General features: G+C 38.1%; 1 protein-coding gene across 5 annotated transcripts in view; it reads right to left on the bottom strand.

Moving 5' to 3' along the window:
- The window catches only part of SEMA5A (semaphorin 5A), a 334,501-nt gene that overhangs the window by 222,456 nt on the left and 86,948 nt on the right, over positions 1–25,097 (bottom strand). For all 5 annotated transcript variants that reach the window (XM_035319102.1, XM_035319099.1, XM_035319100.1 and 2 more), the window contains exon 3: positions 11,242–11,437. In XM_035319102.1, coding sequence (XP_035174993.1) covers positions 11,242–11,371 — 130 coding nt within the window. In that variant the 5' untranslated portion in view covers positions 11,372–11,437. The remainder of the gene's footprint in view (positions 1–11,241; positions 11,438–25,097) is intronic.

The following is a 25,097-nucleotide window of genomic DNA, read 5'->3' as shown; positions in this document are numbered from 1 at the left end:
AATCAGGAGAGAGTACAGAAAGCTAATCAAAGCAAGAGATCTGAAATTTAAAAAAAAAAAAAAAAAGTATGAAAAAAACTGTAGAATTCTCAGGAGAGAAAAAAAAATAAAAAATAATAAAAATAATAAAAATAAAAATCAGTGAATGAAGGAGGATGAACCAAGGGAGACACTTTTGCCCACTTTACATCGTCAACCACCCTGCAGGTAGGCTGATCCACACTTCAGTGTAGGGACTTATTCAGCAGTGTAGGTGGAGATGAGCACATTACCAAAATAAGGAATATTTTCTGAGCTGTGAAAACCATGTCACATAACTTAGCTGTGTTTTGACATGTGGAAATTCTACTTGCTGCATCTGTCCTTCCCCATACTAGTGAGAGATTTATTCATCACTGGGGTAGTTCTGCTAGTCAGCACTCCAGGCAGACATAAACCAGTAAATTCACACCTCAGCCAGCACAGAGTCCACACACTCTTCCCAGTGAGTGCAGCTCCTCCTTCCACTTACCAGCACTGGTGTTCACTGCTGCCTGCCTTCCCATGATTGATGCAGAGGGATTGAACATATGCAACATCAAACATCCTTTCTTCAGAGGGGATCAAACTTCCACATTTTAACAATTAAAAGCTGGCTTTGGCTTTTGGTCATAGAATTTATTTTGGAGGATATCAAGTTGTATGACAATGGGAAAACAGTATTTGGCCTTAATGGGGAGTTTCTCTCTCTCTCTCTCTCTCTCTCTCTCTCTCACACACACACACACAGATTAATTCTTATTTATTTATTTATTTAGTATAGGGGAGAGAAGCATTACACCAAAACCCAGTAGATGGTTACAATAATGCCATATTACTTTTCTGGAAAACACCTGTTTCAATTAGCAAAACTTTCTAGGACTGAAGGTCCCGCAATGACACACTTAAGGTGCCATGCTACAGTACTAAACCTTTTAAATTACATTGCTGTAACACAATAGAGTTTCTTGATTCTATCAGTTCTGCCCAAGACCCAAGACTACAGCTTGTAAAGTGTTTCTTTATTGCTCCCTGCAGCTACCTGAAAGGAAGGTGTGGGGAGCTGGGGGTCGGCCTCTTCTTACAGGTAATTAGTGATAGGACTAGGGGGAATGGCCTCAAGTTGTGCCTGGGAAGGTTTAGGTTGGAAATTAGGACACATTTCTTCTCAGACAGAGTGGTCAGGCATTGAAACGGGTTGCCCAGGGAAGTGGTGGAGACACTGTCCCTGGGGAGTGTTCAAGGACAGCACCAGGTCCAACCTTACAGTCATGGTTTAGTGGATGACATTGGTGGTAGGGGGATGGTTGGACCAGATGATCTTGTAGGTCTTTTCCAACCTTAATGATTCTATGAGTCTATAATTCTATGATTCTAAATTTTAAGTCTGAAAATACTTTATGCCAAAAAAAAAAAAAAAGGCAACAAAAGAAGACACACTGTAACACAAATGGCAAAGGGGACAAAGCCTGATAATCTTGGCTAAACCTTGGAGCTAGGACTTCAAACTGGTACACACTCCCCACCCCTTCTATAAAAACAGCAACAACAAAAAAGCCCTCAAAGCCAAAAAAAAAAAAAAAAAAAATTGACCAGCAAGACCATACACTGTACTATAGAGCTAGTTGTGAATTGATCTTCTAATCCTCAGAAATGGCAGAGATCTGCTTCTTTGTCCAGAAGAAACAAAACGTTTGTCCATCATAACAAAACCTGAAGTGAGGACTATTAGTGGCAAGACAAGCTTATGACAAGTCAAAGTATGGTCTCACCTGAATATGACAAATTGCCATATAACAAATGAGTATCTACCATGTTCAGCCAGGCAAACAAAATCAGTCACTATTCAGCATCCTACGATCCTGTCAATAGCAAGAGAACAGTACCACAAAAGTGAGATAAGAAAAAGCATGTGAAAAAAAAATCACTTTGAAGAAGCACTGACTGTTTTCCTTCTTCCACATTCTCTGTCAAATGAACATAGAGTATTTCTGAAAGTTTATTTAAGAAATTAGGTATGTACAGTAATTTTGCCTTTTTTTTTTTTTCCCCGCCTCCTTTCCCTAGGAGAAAGAAAAAAAGGACAGGATGCCATCCAAAGGGATGTGGACAAGCTTGGGAAGTAGGCCTACGTGAACCTAATGAGGTTCAGCAAGTCCAAGTGCCAAGGTTCTACACCCAGGTCAGGGCAATCCCAGATAGAAGAACCTTACTCATTGGGAGTAGCCCTCTCTGAACTGAGAGCAGTCCCTGAGAAGGACTTGGGGATGAAAGGCTCAACATGAGCCAGAAGTGCATACTTGCGGCCCAAATCCTGGGCAGGTCCAGCAGGTTGAGGGAGGTGGTTGTCCCCCTCTGCTCTGTGCTTGTGAGGCCCCACTTACATGTTGTATCCAGTACTCTTCATCTTTGTGGGGCCCCCAGTTCAAGAAGGACATAGAGTGGGTCCAGAGGAGGGCCACTAGAATGCTTAATGAGCTGGAGCATCTCTCCTGTGAAGAAAGGGAGAGAGAGCTGGGGCTGTTCAGCATGAAGAGAAGGCTCTAGAGAAATCTCACTGCAGCCTTTCAGAACCTAAGGAAGGCTTACAAAAAAGATGGAGGGTGACATTTTACACATATATCTAGTGATAGCATGAGTAGGAACGGTTTTAAACTAAACCAGGGTAGGTTTAGATTAGTTGTTAGGAGGAAATTATTTACTCAGAGGGTGATGAGGTACTGGCACAGGTTGCCCACAGAAGCCGTGGATGCGCCATCTGTGGAGGTGTTCAAGGCTAGGCTGGATGGGGCTCTGGGGAGCCTTGTCTAGTGGGAGGTGTCCCTGACCATGGCAGGAGCGTTGGAACCAGGTGATCTTTAAGGCTGCTTTCAAATCAAGCCATCCTCCAATTCCATGATATGCTTCATTAAAGCCTTTTCCAAGGGGGTGAGATCAGTAGAATATTCATGCTGACAACTTATCAATAGATTGAATAGAGTATTCCTTAAACATTTTGTGGAAATATATATATATACTGTCTGGTGGAAAATAAATAAATAAATCGAAGTAATATTGTTTCAACAGCTCTTTAAACACATTGAAACTTCTATAAGATCACAGAACTTCAGGAGCTTTATTTCTTGATCACTGATGTGTTTCTTCAATATATTCCAGTTTGGAACCTATCTTTTACAACCTTTATGTAAAAATGCCCATCTCCACTAAAAATACATATCTTTGAAGAAAAAAATATATAAACAAACCCATATATTTTAATTCCCTTTGCCCACTTTGTATAGATAGTGGAATCTGTCAGGAGCCTCTCAGTTATTCTGCTGTTTTGATAATGGCCAGGGAATTTCATATACTCCCAACATCCACATTTGGGCAACAGGGAAGAAAACAGCCACAGAAAGGCTACTTGGCATGTATGTGCAGCTTACTAGCTCTTCCAGTCACAGCTGTTTTCCAGTTATCAGAATAAAAATTAAAAAAAAAAAAAAAAAAGTGTTATTCAAATCCTTTGCTTTGAGAGTTTCAGTCCCTGTCATAAACTGTTTCTTTATGGGGTAACAAAGATACGGGGTGATTTAGGCACTTAGTAAAGGGATAGCAGACTTCAAACTTATTTTTTGAATTAACTGTAAGCAGTTGAAAGTTGCCATTTCCTAGTGGGTGCTTAGTCTCCTGTGAGAAAATAAAGGAAGACCTGATTCTATTAAATATACGTGTATATATATGTATGTATATATATACACACACATATACAGCTTAATGAGGAATTACTTTCCTCCTTAACAGGGACTGGTTCTTGAGAGAGTCGTGCAATCTCATAATCCTATCATCTTGACAAACCAAAGTTGTAATATCAACTAGCAATCAACTCTTCTTCACTGATGAATCACCCTTATTTAAAGGAAAACCTAAAAGAAGATGGAAAGCAGTACACCTCATTCCCACTGCTGAAACTGAAAGGAGGTCTTTAAAGTGTGTTTTTGAATACCAGTGGAAAGAGAAGAAAAGAGCAATAAAATCTGAGCAGCTTAGTAGACTATTATTAGTTTAAACAGTAGCTTGCAATAAGATTAGGGGAAAGAGAAGAGACTACAAATAAAAAACAAGTTCATACAGCATGCATCTTTTTTCATTCAGCCCACTAGTTATTTCCTCTTGGCACATGTTAAGTGCATGTGCTCCATACACAAACCACATGATAAAAGGAGCAAAGATGTACTGAATCTATACTACTGAGACAAACACCAAGTGAGGGAATTCTGTGGTGGTTAGACAATAAGGTTAAGAAAATATATTTCTTAGGATTCCCAAACGAAGAAATCAAAAAATAACTATGCTACTTTTCTTTTCTGGTTAACCTCAAGTAGAAATGAAGGGTTTACTTTCATTTCTTTTATGGACTGAGACGTGTTATTTTTAAGCATGTTTATTTAACAGATAAGCTCTTTACAGCACAGCATGTATTTAAAATATCACTAAATACAGCTTCTAAAATTGTCAACTGATTTTTTTTTTTTTTTTTTTTTTTTTGTAAACAAAAAAAAAAATTAATAATTTTTTTATTTTTGTTTAAAAAAAAAAAAAAAAAAAAAAAAAAAAAGCCTAGGAAAATAGATTTTATGTAGGTGAGTAGCAAGGCAGCCAATATGTATAACTTCAAGCCTGAAACTGGCATTGGGTCAGTTTTTTCCATCTTCCTCTTACCCTGTTTTCCTAATAAATATCAACAAGGCCCTACATTCCAAAATTGTTAAAATATGGCACAAATACATCAGCCAGCTGTTGTATTATGCCAGTGCCATGCTACATATACGCATGAGAGAGTATGAAGAGATGGCTGCATGAAACTGTAAATATAAGTATTCCTCCACTTCCAGACAGTGGATGTGGTGACCACATCCCTGATCCATCAGTGGAGGAGTCTTGGGGCAAGGACTGCTGTCAGGTTTATGCAAAATAAGCTATGCTAAATCACCCCACCCATTTAAACTTCATGAAGCAACCCAGTTAAGTTTGCCTGAAATAAAACAAGAGGCAGACAGGCAAGGGTTGAAATCTGACAGAAAAGACAGGGCCAAGCAGTTCAGATGCTCCCTTCAGGTCTACCTAACGAAAAGGGTCTGTCTACAACACAAGTCTCCAGTTGAGTGTGCAAAATTTGGCAGGTTGGACAATTTCAAAGTTCCACATGCTGGAGGTGGGAGCAATACAGCACACAACTGTAACTACTTTTACAGACTGTGTTTTTTTGTTGTTGTTGTTGTTTGTTTTGTTTTTGTTTTTATTATTGATAACTTGGTTATCAATACTAACATGCTTTACAAAGTTGATATTTCATATCTCTGTGCATATGAAAGCATATCCAAATAAAAAATAATAATAAAAATAAAAAATGTAAGGCTTGATCTCCAAAGATTAGCTTATTTAAGCCTTTTTTTCTGTCAAAACATTTATTACAAACATAAGTATACTTACTCACACATTTTAAACATATAAACATATGCACAGACCAGTAATCTTGCACTCTTGGTCTCTGTATGTCCATTCCATCACCTGCATTTTGGTTTCCTTGCACCCAAACCTACGAGTTGCACAGGATTTGCAGCCTCTTGCCTCTAATGTCTTTATGGGATTTATGCTAGCATAGCTGATGAATCTTTACATGTAAAATATGCGAGCAGAACTAAGGAAAAAAAAAAAACAATGTCAGACTAGCACATTTGCACATCTAGAGGCAGACTCCTCCTTGAAGAGAAAGGGACTTAGGAGGGACTATGCATCACCACAGATACCCCCAACATAACACACTGGACAGCACACTATGGGGCTGATCCTCTCGATCCATCCCTGTTTTTAATAGACATCTGCTTTTATATAAACGTAATCACTGCAATAGCCCTGACCAACTTTAAATATTAAGAAAAGGAAATTTCCAACTTTCAAGTAAAACACAAAATGCCTTCTTCTAGTCTAGGAAAGCCCTAGGGCAGCAAATTTTAGAATTGAAACAATTTTAATTCTAGAATAGGCTTTCTTAGTTGTTAAAGTTTCTGGGAGGAAGAAAAGGTACATTATGCATTCATAACATGAATTATGCAGATAAATTACACTGATTATTACTGCTATGTATGAGAAACAGATGCAATGGAATATGGTTTTGGGTCATGACAACAATAATTTCTATGTACATATGCAAGTTTTCTTTCCTTTCCTCTTTAACCAGCAAATGATGTACTTGACTAGAGGTTCTCAACTTGTATGTGGAATTCTTGCAATTTATATCAGAAGATATACCATAGGCTTTCAGCTAAAAATATCTAGCTGAGAAAATCAATGATAGAAATAGCGTGCCTTTCCACAGTAGGTAGCTTGACAGGACTGTGTAAGTGTTTTTTGATGGGCAGTACAGAAAGAAAGCAAGCTTTTGGAAGAGATATAGTCCCTTTCCATATTTCACCATGACAATTCTTGTGGACTAATTTATCTTTTTATTAGTATTTTGCAGCTGTTCATCATACACTACAGCAGATTCTCACTCCATTGGTTTTATTTAGTAGGTTATACTCCATCTACCATGCCTCTCAAAGGAAGTCAAATCAAACACGGCATACCAAAAGTACAAAAAAATAGCCTTAGTCAGGTATAAGTAAAAGAGTTGGTATCTCTGTAAAGTTAGTACTGGAGTTCACAATCTTTAAAGTACCTATCACCCAATAACAACAGTGCTCAGCCTTGGCTGATGTAGAGCGGTTAGCTCTGGTCAATCTAATATTATAAGATGACTTTACAGAATAGGGTAACAACGTAGCAATCAAATCAAAGGTTTTCTAGCAGTTAAGAATTCATTCCAGGATGCTGTATTGGTCCATCAGCACTAATAATGTCAACAGATAGGAGGAGTATTTTCTGATATGCATTCATGAAGTCACTAAATGCGGCAGGAAGAATACAGAACATAAGAGGGCTGGTTCAGTCCTTTCAACTCCTACTACAGGATTCATTCACAGAGCAGTTCTTCTCACACACACACACCTATTTCTTATTTTGATACCCCCAGGAAGTCCATTCCTAATATACTGCTTCAAAATAAACCTCTCTTACTCATATTTTCCCTTGGTGTCTCATCTTTGGTTTTGCTAAACTAGCAACCCTGCAATTACTAGTCAACTGCTGCGTGCCCACACTAGCCATATTACCTAGCCATCACATGTTGTATAATGCATTGAACATACATTTCCACATATAATTTCAAACATTTACTGATGGCTCCCTACAGATCATTTTGGTGATTATGAGCTACAGCTTATCACACTATTTCAACTGAATGAAAACTTTTTCAATATATGCCAGTTCATAAAAGCTAAAATATATCATGGATGCATACTGATTAATATTTTTACAGTAAAGGTCAAAAGAGAGTCTTGCATTAAAAATCTTACCAAATCTCATGTTAACAATATGAAAATAAATGTTTCTACATAGCTGCATTTCCCACATTTATTTACAGCAAAACTAAATTATTCAGTACACTCACAGTGACACTGTCTTTGGCTGCATCAGAAGATGCCACTGAAACAAGAAGATAGTCTCTGTCCCCAGCCAGCCTTTGCACAGATAACTTAAAACTAGAAGGACATCACCAGAAATTAAATATGATGGAGAACAGCAACAATCTAAAAGGCAGGAAGAGACTAGATTCAAGCTACTCTCCTGTATGCTGGCTGAAATTTATGAACACAATCAGGCTCACATCAATGCATTTTTATTCAACTTCTAACATGTAACTCTAGTAATGAGTCTAAATTATTTGCTTTTACAGTTGTATACACAACAAATGCACATGAAACAATCCTTCAGTTTGTGAAATAAAGCAGCCAAGTGCTGGATTTTAAAACTTGCTTCTTTAATTTACAACGTTGTATATGTTTCTTATGATAAAACTACATTTAATTTTTCTAACTTAATTTACACATACTACATGAACACTAAGGAAGTCCACATATTTCAGACTAAATCATACTACTTAATCCATCAATAAACGAGAGATAAAGGTCCCTCCATCATAAACTGATACAATTCTCATGTAAGAATTATGACCAAATTAGTTCACTCTCCAATATATTGGAGAAAAGGACAACTGACCATTTTCTTATCAAACCATTAAAATGCCAGAGCAACATAAATGTTTTCTGTGCAAAACATGTTATATTCTATACGCTTAGAAAAAGAATGCAAATGTGTTTTTTTTTCAATTTACATTAAATAAATCCTAATTCATTGAAAGAATCATAAAAAATGCACACAGTCTTCGTGAAACAAGAGGAACGCAACAGGTAATGTAATACAGCCAAATCTCTACATCCTCCAAATACTATAAAGTGTTTGGAATTTGTTTTAAATTGCAACACTAATGGAAAAAAACTCAGTTCAAATAAAAATAATAATAATTAAGAAAATCAGATAAATTATTAAATGCCCCCCCCCCCTTTTTTTTTAATATAGACAGTGTCTTCCAAGTGTTTTTTTTTTTTTTTTTTTTTTCCCCAACCATTCCTGAGCAGTCCATCCAAAACACACAGGAAGACAACCACATGTATTAAGAGGCTGGCTTGGCTAAGCTTGGGACTCATGATGGAGCTCCAATGCAAAAAGGCAGTACGTATGAGGTGGAAACAGGGACAAAGTGACCAAGGAGGAACTTAGAAACACGGCACAAGCACTTAAGAATCATTTCAGGTTAACCAAAGTTCAATGGGAGTTCAGACTTGCAAGGAATGTCAATGGCAACAAAAAGAGCTTCTACTGCTACAATAATAACCAAAGGTCAAACAGGGAAAACACAAGTCTGCTGTTGAGCTGGGCAGGTGATCAGTGCCAGCGGACACAGATGAAGTTGAGGTGCTCTATACTCCTGTTTCAGTCATCACCATTGAGGTCTCACTGGCCACTGTATTTAGTGAAGGAGTTCAAGAACTACCGGTGGTGGATGCAGCCTGAGTAAGGGACAACTTGCAAGATCTCAGCCCGTATAAACCCACAAGATCAGACAAGCTGCATCCATGGACAATGAGATAACTGGGCACTCTTAATCTATGAAACGTCACAGAGAGGAAGAAACATTCCCAGTGACTACAGGGAAACAAATGTAGGAACTACAGACCAGTTGGCCTCTCTTCCAGTTCCTGTGCAAGTCACAGAGTTAATCCCGTTGGGATGCACTTTTATGGACACATGGAGGAGAAGGTGGCAACTGGGAACAGTCAGCATGGGTTTCCCAAAGTTAAGTCAATTCCAGACCAACCTGATTGCTGTCTTTAACAAAAGGACTAGTTTTGTTGATGAAGGGAGAGTAGTGGTTTTCATCTATCTCAAGTCTTTCTGCCTCACTGAAAGTTAGGATATTATGGTCTGCCTCTTCAAACAGGCAATTAGATGGATAAAAAGCCAAGTAGATTATCAGACCCAGAGAGTAAATGTTTCATGGAACTTACTCCACCATGAAGCCAGTGCAACAAATAAAATATCACAAAGCTTCATCCTGGAACCTGTTCTGTTTAACATCTTAATCAGTGGCCAAGGGGGCCACCAGACTGCATGCTCTTAAGTTTGCAGAAAATACTAAATTCATTGATAAGCTTGAGAGCAGGGCTGTCATCCAAAGGGACCTAGATGGGTTGGAGGAATGGGCCAAGAGCAATCTCATGAAACTCAGCACATACACATGCAGAGTCCTACACCTGGAAAGGAACAACCCCACAGCACAGGCTGGGGACTAGCTCTGCTGAAATGGCCTGGATGTCTTGCAGACAGCAAACTGAACACAATCCAGCAGCATGCCTTTGTAGTAAAGAAGGCCAACAGCATCCTGAGCTGTATTAACAGGAGCATAGCCTGCTCAAAGGAACAAGATCAAGGAAAGGCATTGCAGAATCACAATAGAAGCATTTAAAATATTGCATCCAGTGTTGGGGATTCCAATACACAAAAGAGTGTTGACAGGGGAGCCAACAAGATGGCCAAGGACCTGAACAACATGAGGTACCAGTAGATTCTTGGGGAAATGGGCTTTGTTCAGCCTAGAGAATAGAATGTTTTTAGGGTGACCTCATAGAAGCTTCCAACACCTAAAAGGTGATTATCAGGAAGATGGAACAAGGATCTTGCACAGTGCACAGTGGATGATGTCCTGTTTCAGCTGGGATAGAGTTAATTTTCTTCATTGCGGCTGGTATGGTGCCACATTTTGGATTTAGGAGAAAAATACCACTGATAATATACTGACATTTTAGATGTCACACAGCATTGCTTACACTAAGTCACGGACTCATCAGCTTCTCATGCGGCCCTGCCTGGCAGTGAGGAGACTGGGGCTACACAAGAAGCTGGGAGGGGAGAGAAACAGGACAGGTGACCCAGACTGGTCAAAGGGATGTCCCATACTATATGGCATCACGTTGAACAATAAAACAGAGGGGAAGTTGGCCTGGGGGTGGCTGTTGCTACACAGCGGCTGGCTGAACATCGGTTAGCAGGTACTAAGCAATTGGATTGTGCATCATTTGCTTTTGTGTATTCCTTTATTATTTCCCCTTCATTTTTCTGTCCTATTAAACTGTCTTTATCTCTACCCACAAGGAGCGATTGGGAGAATAAGCAAATGACTGTGTGTTACTTAGCTGCCTGCTGGGTTAAACCACCACTAGGAGAAGAGACAATGGGCTTAAGCTGAAATAAGAGAGGTTCACACCAGATATATGGATATAAGCTACCACTATGAGGAGAGTCAGGCTCTGCATAAGACTGCCCAGAGAGGCTGTACAGTCTGTGCCCGAGCAGGTTTTCAGGGCCAGGCTGGATGAAGCCCTGAGCAGTCTTGTCTGACCTCATAGCTAGCTCTGCTTCGAACAAGAGGTTGACCTCCTGACTTCCCCTTCCAACCTGAACTATACTGTGACCCTAACTTTAATCACAGAGGAAAATAAGTCATCTGCCTTCAGCTGAAATATTTAGTACAAAGTTGTGAACAAACTTTGCAAACTTAGTTGTATTCAACCTATATGGAATACAGGCCAGTTAATTTCATAACAGCATTGAATACATTTTCATTTCATACCATGATACATTACAAACCTAAGTTTTCAGGGGTGAAGAGATTACACAACTACTTCTGTTAGTTTTATTTTTTTTTTAGAAAGGAGAAAGTACTTCTTTGCTCTTACTCTTTACCTTTGTATGCAATCACTGGGTGTTCAGCTCTGTGGCAGTGGATATCTTCTGCTGCTGGCTCCAATATTCCTAATACACCAAATCCTGCCAACAGCACTGTAAGGAGGCAGCTTCCTTTCATGGTGGTCATGCTGTCCTCCACAGCAGTCAGTTCTTTCAACCAGCCACTCTCCTTGCACTCATGTGGGAAAAGCACCTGGAAGATTTGAAGAAATTTACTCAAGCACATGAGCAAATGCCATAGAAAAGTTAGGCAATTCTTGATGATTAAAATGACGACAACAACAAAATCATTTTCTGTCTGTTTAGGTTTTGACTCATTGATAGTACACAAACAGCTGCTCATATAAATATAAAGTTATTATCAGTTACATAGTTCAGGAATATTTTTTTCTTTTATCATCCAGAAGCATTCAAAACTGTTACTCATTCCCTCCCCCACCATCCCGCATCATTTTTTGAGACTGATGACAAGGTTGCTTATTGCAGATTCAAATGCCGAAGACCTCTTTCTAATAAAATCTAGACACCAACCATCAAAGTCAATGACTTTCATTCATGACCAGAGTAAAGTTGAAGTTTCATTTCCCCAATTTTATTTTATTTTTTTAAATGGACAATAATCAGACTACTTTTTTTTTTTTTTTTTTTTTCCCCTCCTAGAAACAGAATACTGATGTTGTCAGTATTACTGGAGATCCAACTCAATTCATTCAGCTTTACCACATCAAATATTCCAAACACTAACAACCTAATGGTGCAACTCAAAACACTTTAGCCACTGGCAGCTATACTGAGTCCTACAAGCTTGCTCATGAGACCTACAAGCTTGCTCATGAGTCCTACAAGCACAGACTCATGAGACATCGTTGCCTTTTAGGGGAAGAAGACTGGAGATTCAAGACAACTGCATTACAGCAGAAATGTCATTCTGCAAATTAATGGAGCCATTCAGGAAAAAATAATCAACAATATTGACTTCTAATACATTTTATCTCACTGAATTGCAGTGTGTTGTTTAATAAGGTGGAAACTTTATTTGTGTAAACACCCTAAATGCTTGAAACAAAGGGCTTTTAATTAATAGATGCTTCATAGAAAGACCAGTGCTTTAAAAGCTATGCTCAGAAGGCAGAATGGTTAGTAAACACTGCTTCCAAACATACTGTAGCACCAGCCATATTCCGATGAACTTCTCTACTCTTAGCACATTATTTTTACTGCCTTTAGAAGCCTTCCAGCTACAACCTGAATACATCTGATCTTCATTAATTTAAAGTAAAATAAATAGACCACAGACATAAAACAAATAAGCAGTACATAAATTTAATAGTCGATCTTAGCTTCTCTGCTAAATTTGCTTATGTTTCAGAGGAAAAAGAAATGGTGAGGGATGCTTCTAGCCTGTTAAATTCATATTCCTACCTTCTTAAGTAATATATCTTATGATGCTATATTCCAATATTAATCTGTCCCTATAAATTGCCTGTGGCTCACAGTAGGCATCATCTGCTCATAGATATTCTGCGTTCACATATAAAGGGGCATAAAGCTCCTGTTCCAATGTTTCAGTAGTTCTGCAAGGATGACATTTTAAACATTATGCAGCATTCATATCCAAATTCATACAGTTTATGCGGGTTATATCATAGCTAATGGATATTACTAACTTATAGGGAGCACAAGTATATTACTACCAGGTGGTTCTAATTCAAGTTTTCATAAGATTATGTATGTGTATTTAGGAAGCAAAGTGAAGGACAGATATCACATCACAGACTCAAAACTGTTTTTCTTGATCATGGTACAGCAGAACTATTCCAACACCTAGGCACGTGGTACTTTTGTATTAAAGAAAGAAATTTTATTTCCTTTAAATTGAAAAGTCTCAAAAATACCCACAAATATGTGAATATAATGGAAATAAATTAAACAAGAAAAAAATATGAAACATTTCTACTGGAAGCTCAGCCTTCTCTGGCTCCTTGGCTGGCAATGGTGTTTACATGTATAGTTACACAGTAGAAGAATTTGGGGACAAAAGATTTTTTTTCCTAACCTAGCTGCAAACTTTCTCTTGCTGTATGCATCTCACATTGTAAAAATGTAGGCAGGAAATACTCCTTTCCCTTAATTAGAATATCCAAGAACAAGGTTAGACTTTGAAGGAGACAAAAGAAAAACAGCAAATGTATTTCTGATAATGTATCTCAGAGAAAAAGTTAGGTTTCTTTCTACCTCAATCACTACCTGTTTAAGTTTATTAATCAGATGTATTAATTCATTACTTTTATTTTATTTGAAGAAATGCATTACTTAATACATTTAAAGTAATTAATTCAAATCAAATACATTGTGGGTGACTTCAAGTAAAAGCTTCCTTGCAACTACTCAGAAGAGAGTCTTCAGAGACCTGAATCAGACAAGAGAGCAGTAAACCAAGTTACCAGATGGAAAGCTCATCACAAGCTCTCTCACAAGAAAAGGACAAACTAAGGCTGCTGAGCAACTCGGAGGAACATGAACTCACTACCCACCTCATAATGCTACAGTATGAAGAGATGGAGAAAGGAAAGGGACTCTAAAAACTGCACCTAATATACCGCTAGAGGAATTTAAAGAATAGTAAGAAATAAACAAACATACACTCTGGCATGCACTAACAGCATGGAAAGCTTTCAAATCAAGTGTTTTTTTCACAGAATTTGCAGGGATTAGATTTCTCCCTGCTGCTCAGACTCATGTGAGGGCTTCCACATAAAACAAGCTTTCTCTCTCTCTCCCTGTGATCCTGCCTGCAGTAAAGAGTCGGCAGAGGCAGCACCTGAACTCAATACCTGTGGTAGCTCTGAAACAATGCAACAGGTTCAGAAGTCCTGAAGCAGGCAAAACACTAGCCCTTTCTCTTTACTAAAAGTGTGACTATTGTGCCAAGAAGTGGTGCTCAGCCTAGGGCATAAGACAAATTCCAAGAGAACCCTAAAGACAAAAAGTTCAGGTTAGTTTCCTTGGCTTCTGTATAATCTCCATAGGCAAATCTCTCTTAACAATGAAATACAACAGTCAAGTCAAAATTCTTCAAAACTGATCAGGAATACTGTCCATCTTTTAAACTATTGCTATGCATTTGGGAATTAGCACATTAGACCTGTATTATCTGCACAGTTTTTCCTAGCATGGTTTTTTTACATCAGACTTTAAACAAATTATATTTACAAGTCCATAAAACAATCCAAGGATTAAAAAAAAAAAAAATCAGAAAATTTATTATAATTCAATATATTAATTTATTTCTATATTTAAAGGGTCTTGTGCACTTTCTCTGTCTCCCTCTTTCACTTTTTCGGCCACAGTTTACCTAGACAAAATGTAAAAATCAATGAGGTCTATTACATAAGGGTATTATTTTATTTTTTTTTAGCAAAGTAGTATTTAGTTTATCCATCAGCAGCATTTGAGGAGGAAAAAAACAGCTATTCAAAATCTGCTATTTCAATTGAGCCAACGACAAGATACATACTGCTAAAGAGATAAAAAATGTGAATGCTAAGCATGCAAGGCCTGTAACTGCTGTGCTAGACACAAGCAGATTCATTAGAGACTATTCCCTCCAAACACCGAAGTCATATATTCAAAATCCAACAATCAGGATGCCAATATTTCTAGATCAGTTAAAAACACCATGTTTGAATTATAATTTACCTCTGAATTATAAACTATTCTTTCATTTGACTCATAAACTGATGCAAAAAAACAGTGTTGCCATGCAAACTGCAGCTGTCCAGTGTCAACAATGCTTTCAAATAATTATCTTTGTTGATTCTGCGTCAGTTTAACAGCAATTTCAGTGCACGACAAAGTGAACTTACGTCAATAGGAGTATGTAAACAAACAAGTTTGGTGTGGTGAAAAGATGCCAGTTTCAGGACTGGGTCTGTGTACATGCACCCACAAGCAGGTCTTGCATTTCTTTACATGCACACCAGTGCCCACTCTTGCAGACACTGCTCACGTACCTTGCTGCAGGCGATCCATTTCACTTTTCCTGTCTGCTTTGCTCCACTTAGATTGTAGAACAGATAAAGTTTGATCAAATTTTACTCATACTAAATAACTGCTCTGGACAACATACACCTTGTAGATAAGCATCAATCAGAAGAAAGGAAAAAAAAAAAGTACTTAATGACACAGACAATACACTAATACACAGACTAATGCACTGCCGCACTGGAACAGAATGATGAATTCAAACAAACATGTTCTCCTATATTACCAGTGTATGCACTTTAAAAACAGCTAGCAATAATTACTTCATCTTCAATCATGTCAGTTTTACTAAAAACACAGAGTTTGTCTACCGCAGTGTTAGCAGTACCTTTTTGCAACTCATTTGAAGAGCTGAACATTTTCTTACTGCTACCAGGGGGGATTGCTATTTACTCTTTAGCAAGTAAAAGCTGCCACAGTTGTGCGCTGTTAGTAAACACACAGAAAAATCCTGAAATGGTATCAGCAGCCACATGGTCATAAAACTGGAATATGTGAACCCCCCCAGGTTGTGGTTCAGTTCCCCCCCCCCCCCCCCCCTTTTTTTTCCTGCAATGGCTTTTGATTTCATAAGCCAAATTCCCCAAATTCAGATAAACTATTTGATAAGGGAATACATATATATTTTTTTTTTAAAAAAAAAGAGAGGCTTTATAACCTCACCTACCTAGCAAATGCATTTCAAAAAGGGAAGAGGAGAGAGTAAGAGCTATAGAGAGGATGATGGCTCCCTAAATCCAGAGCTTTACAGCAAGACAATCTTACTCACCATACGTGGGGTGGCTACCAAAAACTAAATTCTAAATAAATTCTCAGATATCTGTGCTTTCAATTGCTAGTGCTGGCAACAGTGCTGGTGTCACCCAGAAGGGAGAAGGAATAGAGGCAGGTGGGGAGCACCAAGTAGGCCCCATCAGTCTGGAACAACAGTGCTCCACTCTCTTCCAGTGAAAAATGCCATAATCTTTGCTACACAACATTCACATTTCACTTGTTTCACAAATCAACCAAGGCTTTTTTCTAACCATCCTTCTCCTAATAATACATAGACACATGCTGAATATCAAAACTCATTTAAATCTTGTTTACAAAAAAAAAAAAAAAAAAAAAAAAAAAAGTTGTTTTTACTATAGTGATTAATCCTGTGGTTCCTGTCAAATGCACAAATAAAAGCTATACCTCCTTATAGTATAATTACTTAGAGATAAATCCCTTATTTTAAATAGCTTTAGAAAAACAATTTGTGTATCTCTCATATAAACAATTAGATTAGAGCAATAGCTCAAAGATCACCTCATTAAACATCAAGATGAAACTGGAGGCTATATAGTTCTTCAATGAAAAAAAATCCAAGCAAATACTATTGTGTCTTGTCACTGGACCCAGCAATGCAGACTGTTTGCTATGCAACAGACTAAGTCCTTCTAATTTGTATTCTTATAAAGTGAGACTCAGCTTCAATTAACAAACTGATTACCAAGTTACTTCAACTTTTTTTTTTTTTTCCTGAAATTGTTGCCATTCATTTCTGCAGTGGCATGAATTTTAAAATCTGCAAGAGGCAGTCACCCATCAGCTGTCATTGACTAACACAGTCAAAAATCAATCCTTAAATTCATAGTGACATCCTGCCAAAAGCCTGCCAATATCTGTAGCTGATGGTGGCAACTCATAAAAGAAGAATCCACCATCAAAGCTCGTTCTCCAGCACAGCTCAAGGAGCATCGATAATTGTGATTTACATGAAGGAAGCTTTCAAGAACAGTGGCCTGAAGGAAGCAGGTTTGTAATAGCATCTCAGATCTCATTAATCACGCCAGGTGCCTATCTGTCTCTTCAGTGGGGCAAAGTGCTAGTAGATGGCAGGATCCTCGAGCAGGCACCAGCTAACCCAGTCAGTCTGCAGAGAACAGCATCACAGAGGTAAGAGTAAAGGCCATCACATCAGCACAACATAGGCCCAATTTTCGTCAAAAACCCAGCCCCCACTCCCCTAATCCCTTTTTCCACCTCTAGGTTTCTTCCCCTCTCAGCCAGCCTCCTAGAGCAGTCATCCAGATCACCTGTCCCAGCACATTGCTTGGGATGTTCACTGATCTGTGACTTTCAGCCCGGCAATTAGAAATCAGTCTGAGGAGGAGGATGGAGGGATCCTCTTCCTCAGACAGAGCCTAAGAGCTAACACAGCCTTTCCTTTACAAAATAACTCTCTTCTGCTGAGCTGATATAAATATTGGCAAACCACATGCATTTTCTTAGGACAAAGTATGACCAACACCATCAATATGACGTATAACACAAACTGTTCTGTGGTAAGAAAGGGGAAAACATGTCTCTTATAAGCTCACTTAGTTGTACTGTATGCATGGGTACTGCGAGAAACAGCAGTTCAGTAGACAGTGCTTGCCATGGGATCCTGTCGATTTTGAAAAAAAATGCACAGCTTTGCAAAGGGATTGGGCAGATCTGCAGAAACAGGACCCACAGATGACTGTTAAATATCTAGGCACTCCTGTATGGCAGTGCCCACTACTGGAACAGTACCTGGGAAAAGCCCCACTCACAGCATGCCTGGTTCCCTCATCCTTTTCCAGCCATGTGCTGCTTGCTCCTGCCAGGGACCAGGTGTGGGGCTGGATCCGTCCAGGCTCTGCAAAAGATCTGAGCTCTGCTCTGTACAACATACACAGGTTGCATTTTACTAACTTGTATTGCCGTACGTTACACACAAGTCAGTATTTACACATCATTTATGAAGCCTAGTGAAAAATGAGTATGTGCCCAACTGTAAAACAAAGTCATTGCATCACTTTTTTCAAATCGTTGTACTACTTGTGCCTGAGTTGTGACCGCAAGAAGAAACAGCATCCAGAATAGCCAGTCTGCTGTATTTTTTCCTGAATATTCCCTCACCCATCTATTAGGAAGTTTGGAAAGCTCTCTGCTGGTTACAGCTGAGTCAGCAAAAGGCCTCAACATCAGCATTCTTATATAGGCATTAACTGGAGTTTCTTGTAACTGTCATCCTTCACAAAACACGATATAAAATTAAACTTCAGAAGTTTCTATCACTTTAGCCAGCAATGCTGTTAGTGGTCCTTGCAAAAATGCTTTCTAAATATCTCTGGCATGCTCCTGAGAGATAAAATAAAATATAAAGCTGTGGGCTAAAAAAAAATTAAAGCAACATATACTTGCAGAGACTTTGTAATGCTGCCCTTGAAATAAGATGTTTTACACTACATACTTCTACACCTCAATAAATGAAAATTATTTGTGAAAAATCTTTTTTACTCATTAAACTTGAGTGTAATAAAAGGAAGCTGGTTCACCACACTGAACAGAGATTACACTAAGAAAAGCAAATGACCAGAAGCTTAAAGTATTTTTAATATTTATTTTTACCATATTTGCTAGCCAATGCAGCCTCAGTTTATGGTATTGCTTTTTCCTTTGTTTTAAGCTACATAACTGCATTTATTTTACTAAACTAATTAAATACTTTGGAGAAGTGCAGAAAATGCTTTGATTTAGTGGAAAACTACTGCAATGATGATATTTCATGAACTGCTTCAAACTCTTAATTTTTCCCTATCTTTACAGTGAACTTATTTGTTGCAATATTTTGGTAAAAAGGCATCCATGCTCCCTGTATATGGGAGCCACAGAAAAAGTGAATTTTGAGGTATCTCCACTGGGAATCGGTAATCTATACTGGACCACAGTCCTAACTGTAAGTAAGGCTGTGACTGTTACTTTGCATAACCAATATACTGACCCTTCACTATAATTTATATATCATATAATTATCATTATTATATATCATTTATTTATGTATATAAAACTCTTAAATCACAAAAGTTTATGCTTTTAAATCTGGACACTTATCTTGCCTTCTACCATGACAATTACCTAGATATAAGATATAAGTATGATGCAGGAAATAAGTTTAGTTTAGGATGCTTTGTTATATTCTCCTTTTCCCCTCATATTATTGTAAACCATCTTGTACAGTGAACTGAAAAAAAAAAAAAAAAAAAAAGGTTTAAAAACATGATTGAATAAAAGGTGGTAGTTAATGATTGAGATGAATTCCATACAACAGAGCCACAGAAGACAATGCCCTAAGATAATCACAGGAAGATATTTAGCTGGAAAGAGGGTGTTTTTTAATCAGCCAATAGGAGAATGAGAAAGGTAAAGGTAAAAAAAATGCACGTAATATCTTGAAAGTGTACAAAAAATGACTTTGAAGATAGAAGAAAATCTGCTAATATGAGAGTAATGCAAGTTTAGCTTTTGCATTCTAGATAAGTTGGAAAGAGACAACACAGATTTGTGTAGTACTTACTGAATAATTAAGACAGAAGATCATATCACATATTATCACAGCCATCTGGAAATACATTTTTTTATTTATAATTTATACAGGAAAAATGTCAAAATTTGTACAAGGATGTGAAAAAAATACAGAAGGAAGCAACTTCAAATATGCTGTGTTTTTGTTTTTACTTTTAGAATTAATATCCAACTGAAAACAGTAGAACATAAAGCCCAGGGAGGGAAAAAAAAAAAAAAAAAAAAAAAAAAAAATTCTCTACTATTTTATAAGTCACTGTAGGAAAGTGCTTGATAGTACTTGGGAATTAGCTTTCATAAGGACTCACATTTCAAAATGTATTATATTAAATCACCAATCTAAAGAACTAAATTGTACTGCTAAAACAGAACTATTAGGGGATATTCTGCACATTAATACTAGGCAAACTTCCAAAATAAAGATTGTACTTAAGTAGTTACTACTTAAAAGAACTGCTGGATGAGCTCCAGAATGTCATGAAACGACTACTCTGACAGCCTGCTTCAGTCAAATAATTCAAGTGAACTTATTCTTCTCGTGGGCTCAGTCCTGCAGTTCCTTGGTACCATTTTACAGAGCAATGGCTTTTAAACAAATTTTAGCAAATTTGTGGTTGTCACAGCTATGACAGCTGAAATACAATGGAAGTGAATGCACTTTTGTATGCTGAAACCACTCACCCCACACACCCCTTTGCAAATGCATTTCCCACCTCTTCTCAAGTCCTAGCCAACTGCCAGCCTTTGATTTGTTTCTTCCTGTCAATGACCAACATCATCTCTCTTTACAGCAACAGCTTCAGTGATAGTAGGTTTTAGCTGACTGGTATGAAGGAAAGGAGAAGCTCACATATCACATTCCACATCACTGCTATGGAACACTTCTGTTCCCCATCTATTTGTTTATGGGCAACTCTTCTTTCAAGATAAGCACCCAAAATACAAAATTCATCTCACCAAGTACCTGGACTCCTCCTTCAGTTCTTGGGCAGGCAATAGAAACAGTACCCTATAGAGAATGCTTAAGTGGACTGAACCATCCAAAGTCTCTGCAAGTAGACAAAGTCTAGGGTGATTAGGCTGCTATCCCACTTTCCTTGCTCTTTACCATTACCACTGCAAAGACTGATTTATTTATTTCGCGCATCAGCAAATGTTTTCCTTACATAGATGTAACACACAAATGAAAGTGCTGTATAATGTTCAGTCTAATCCCATGATTAATCTATAGGAAACAGTGCTCAAAGGGAACCCACCTATTTTATTTTACCACAGTACATTTCTTCACTCAAAGGGTGGTGAGGCACTGGGACAGACTGCCCAGAGAAGCTGTGGATACCCCGTACATGTAAGTGTTCAAGGCCTGGTTGGATAGGGCTTTGTATGACCTAGCCTGGTGGGAGGTGTCTTTGCCCATGGCAGAGGGTTGGAACTATATGATCTTTAATGTCCTTTCCAACCCAAACTGTTCTGTGATTCACTGAACCCCCTATACTTTTACATACTAGATTTTGCATGTAGATCTCTGTTCCAAATGAGAACTGCACCAGGAAAAAAGAATAAATCCCTTCTACGCCATGTTCAGTTGTGTTAACGTCACAACAGTTCACAGACATAATGAAAACTTGTGTTTTGTTTTGTTGTTGTTTTTTTTTGTTTTGTTTTTTTTGTTTTAAATAAGAACATTAAATATGTGACTAACAATACTGTCTTTTGAAGATGTCTGTCAGAAACACAGAAAACTCTGATAAAACTATCAGAATCCTAGAACAATTAAGTTTGAAAGGACAATATTGGCTTCAGCTAAGTTATTTGAAAGATCATCTACCTTTAGTTAATTTTTCACTAAATCCTGAATCCAGAGGCAGATATCTCATACTTGCTGTGAAAGATCAAGTTCATAAAATCTTTCCTAAAATAAACTATGTGAAATTTAGCATAATGAAATCCTCTAAAATTTTTTCAAAAACCATTCTGTAGCTAAAAGGTTCAACCACAAGAGTCATCAAAAACAAAAGGTAAAATTCAAAATTAATACAATTAATACATGTAATATATTATACATGTACACAACAGTCTCACAGATGATAGGAACATCCTTGTACATGCCTGAGCTTCCTAGCAATGTAAACTTGCTTATTTTTCTAGATTCTAAGATATGGTAAGACCGGAAAAATAAATAAATAAATAAAATCCTTTTAAAGAGAATAAACCATAGCTGTAGTTCCTTCCCTCAACATCACTGTTAAAAATGTAAGTTATTTGAACTTACTAAGTTCAAAGTCATTAAGTTATTTAAGTCCAAAATTATTTAAGTTATTTTAAAGTCTGTTTAAAAGGAGTAAAACTTGATGCAACAGAAATTACATACTAGCTTGCGGAACGCATCCAATGAAGCTGTCAAACAACAAATAAGGTGATGTCAAATAACCTCAGGTTAAATGAGGAATGTCTCTTGACATATTTGTTCCTACACACATAAGACACCTGTGGGTTTTCTTCAGAACACACATTGAGCTGTTCTGTACATTTGTATCTCAAAATAAATAAATAAATGCATTCTAGTTTTTTCTGAGACTGAAACTATATTTCTTTAAATGTTTCTGGTTTTGTTTTAAACTTCATCTACAAAGTTTTATCTAATTGTTAATGATGAATCTCTTTTTAATCCTTTCTACTTAAGAGCTTTCAGGAAAAAAATCTATTCCGTAAGGTTATTTCACAAACTAACAATGTTGTGAAAATCCAATTTGTCTGGTGACATCTTTTCCAATGATTTCTCAGTGGCTGACAATTTCCATCAGTCAAGGACTAAATTACATGAAGTGTCACTGATGCCTTCATCATATCCAAAATCACTTTAGACTTCTGTAGCTTTGTAGCCATCATTTTTCATTTATCACTTTGGAATCTTATAAGCATAAAGTATGCACATATTGCATACATTGAAATATCATCTTAGGCTCCTCCTTTTGAGGAATCTAAGATTCAGAGAGCTAATGTGTCAAAGTCACCTTGAGCTCATAAATAGAGATGCGTAGGATGACTATGTATTCCCTGAGATTTCTAAAAATAAAGGCACTGTTTTAGCTTTCTTAAACTGTTTTGCTTGCATCCAATTTTTTCTAGTACCCCCACAGGTGCCTAAGTGGAAATTTCCTGTCCAACCCACACAATACACTCACAGATGTCACAGCAATAGCATGTGGAAAACTAGCTAGAAAACCTTTGGGAGCTCCCTCCCCACTGTGCCAGCTCACCATCAGGCAAGGCTGGATGACCTCTGGTCAGGAACACCCTTAGCTACTGTTGCCTAAGACCACCAAGATCTATTCCCAAAAGCCACATAGTATGGCCAGCATCCCTACTACTACATCTTCATACCTTCACATTTCATGTGCCTCAAAAACAACACACACACAGCACAAACAAGGGTTCCCTTTCCCGGAATTAACAAATAACCACAACACCGGCACACTGACATGCTACGAGTACAGCCTTGATGCCTTGCTCATTCATCTTCTCCTGTCCACAACAAGTCTATGTCCCTGTTCTAACACCCTGAATAACACCAGCACCACACCCTGAGCGAAGACCCCAGCTCACAGGCAGTCTAGATTTTCATAGTAGTCAGTTGTAGCAGAGCCTAGTCCAATATCAGCTAACAATGACATGTCTCAGAACTTAGACCCATGCACTCACTCGTGACTAGCACCATCTTCTCCCTCAAATCATTCCGTTCCAGACAGAAGTTGTCCTCCAGTAGCATTTTTAAGAAAACCATAACTGCTATATGTAGGAAGAAAAAAGGTGCATAGAACTTGTACTCATTAGATCCTGCAACACAGAAATCTTCCCCTTTCTGCTCTCCCTCTCACCCTCCACTGCAGTAGAGCTTCCTTCTATCCTTCCCCCAAAACAATGTGGAGAGGAAATGCAACACCCTGCTTCCACTGAGCCACAATGAGCTGGCTACTGGTTAACCCAGGCTACGAACCCACACCAGAAACATCATTTCGTATAAACTATGCCAGGATCCCACTCACTCCTCAACAGCAAAGAGGATGGCACATATTTGAGTCCACCCCCTTAGTTCACCCTGACATTCAGACCTGCCAGCCAATGCACTCATCACAAGAAAATTTCCCATTTCCTCAGGTATTCAAAGATTTGGATGTTACATTGGATGCAAGTGGTGACTGAGAAGGTTGAGTTAAAATACTGAGAAAAAAGGTCTCCACATGACTCTAAGTCTACCACTCCAGAATCATTTCTAAAAGAATCCAGCAAGCCATTGCCTAGTTCAGTTTTAGAAGACAACAGATCCCAAAGCATCTCCTCATGGGATCCATTAAAAGCATATTCACACTTCATAGCTGAAACTTGGGCTGAGACTTTTATAGATTTCTCAACTCCTTTTCATCACAGAGCCTTGGCAGATAATGATGGGACCAGGCAGTTCCCATCATGCAGGGTATGTGGCAGTCATGGCACGTACCACATGTAAGTAAATAAACAAGAAAGCTAGGAGAACCTTATCCACAATGCTGTGAATTCTCCTGGAATAGCCCATTCATTCTTGTGCCTGAATAGTGATGACCAGCTATCCCACTGTGTGAACACCACCTTCCACTATGCCCTAAGCAACAGTGGAGCTCTAACTTGACTCCTCCAGCTCAGAGTGAAGGAGTGCATTACCCCCCATACAAATCAAGGCATACTGACGCTTCTGCACTCAGCTGTAGGAGTCACAATAGACCTCAGCACCTCTCCTTTCTGAGCCAACCAAAACCTCCTTTTGCTTGGGTATTCCGGACAGGGTATTCATTTAAACACAAACAAAATGCCAAGATATCTTTCCCTTCCTGTATTTGACTTTATTTCTTCCCTCAGACTTTGACAGATACTGAGTATGCTCTTATTTCCTGCCACCTCTACCCTTCTGCTTTTCTGTAAACGTGCTGTGGTTAAATTCCTTCTCCCTTGTTTACCAACTCTCTGCCTCAAAGACATTTGCATATTACTACAGAAAGACATGATGTTAAATCTACTTTCAGAACAACAGTTCATGTATAAAGCTCTAGAAGGAATAGCAACTAAAGGAAAATGACCGTGAAAAAGAACAAACAACTTTCAAATAGCCTCAGACAATGACAAGGCAAAACAGAAGTACGATAAAATATCCCACAAATAAAGTCCAATTATATCCTGCCCCTTGGCTGTAAATATGGTGTTGAAGAATGATCAAGTCAGAGCAGAAAAATGTCATCTTACGTAGCAGCAGTGCAATGAGATGCAAGCATCACAAGCATCTCCCCTCTGCTATGAGAAAGGTCTATGGAATGCAACTGTTGGAACTCAAATTGAAGAGCCAAGAAAGAAAACGTTAAGGATGCAAGGCCTTTCCACTGGGGCTCTTGTGTACTAACAAAATGCAAAATTTGATCTAG

This window comes from Oxyura jamaicensis, chromosome 2, assembly GCF_011077185.1.
Source record: "Oxyura jamaicensis isolate SHBP4307 breed ruddy duck chromosome 2, BPBGC_Ojam_1.0, whole genome shotgun sequence".
Classification (NCBI taxonomy): Eukaryota; Metazoa; Chordata; class Aves; order Anseriformes; family Anatidae; genus Oxyura; species Oxyura jamaicensis.
This window is presented reverse-complemented; position numbering and strand designations above follow the sequence as displayed.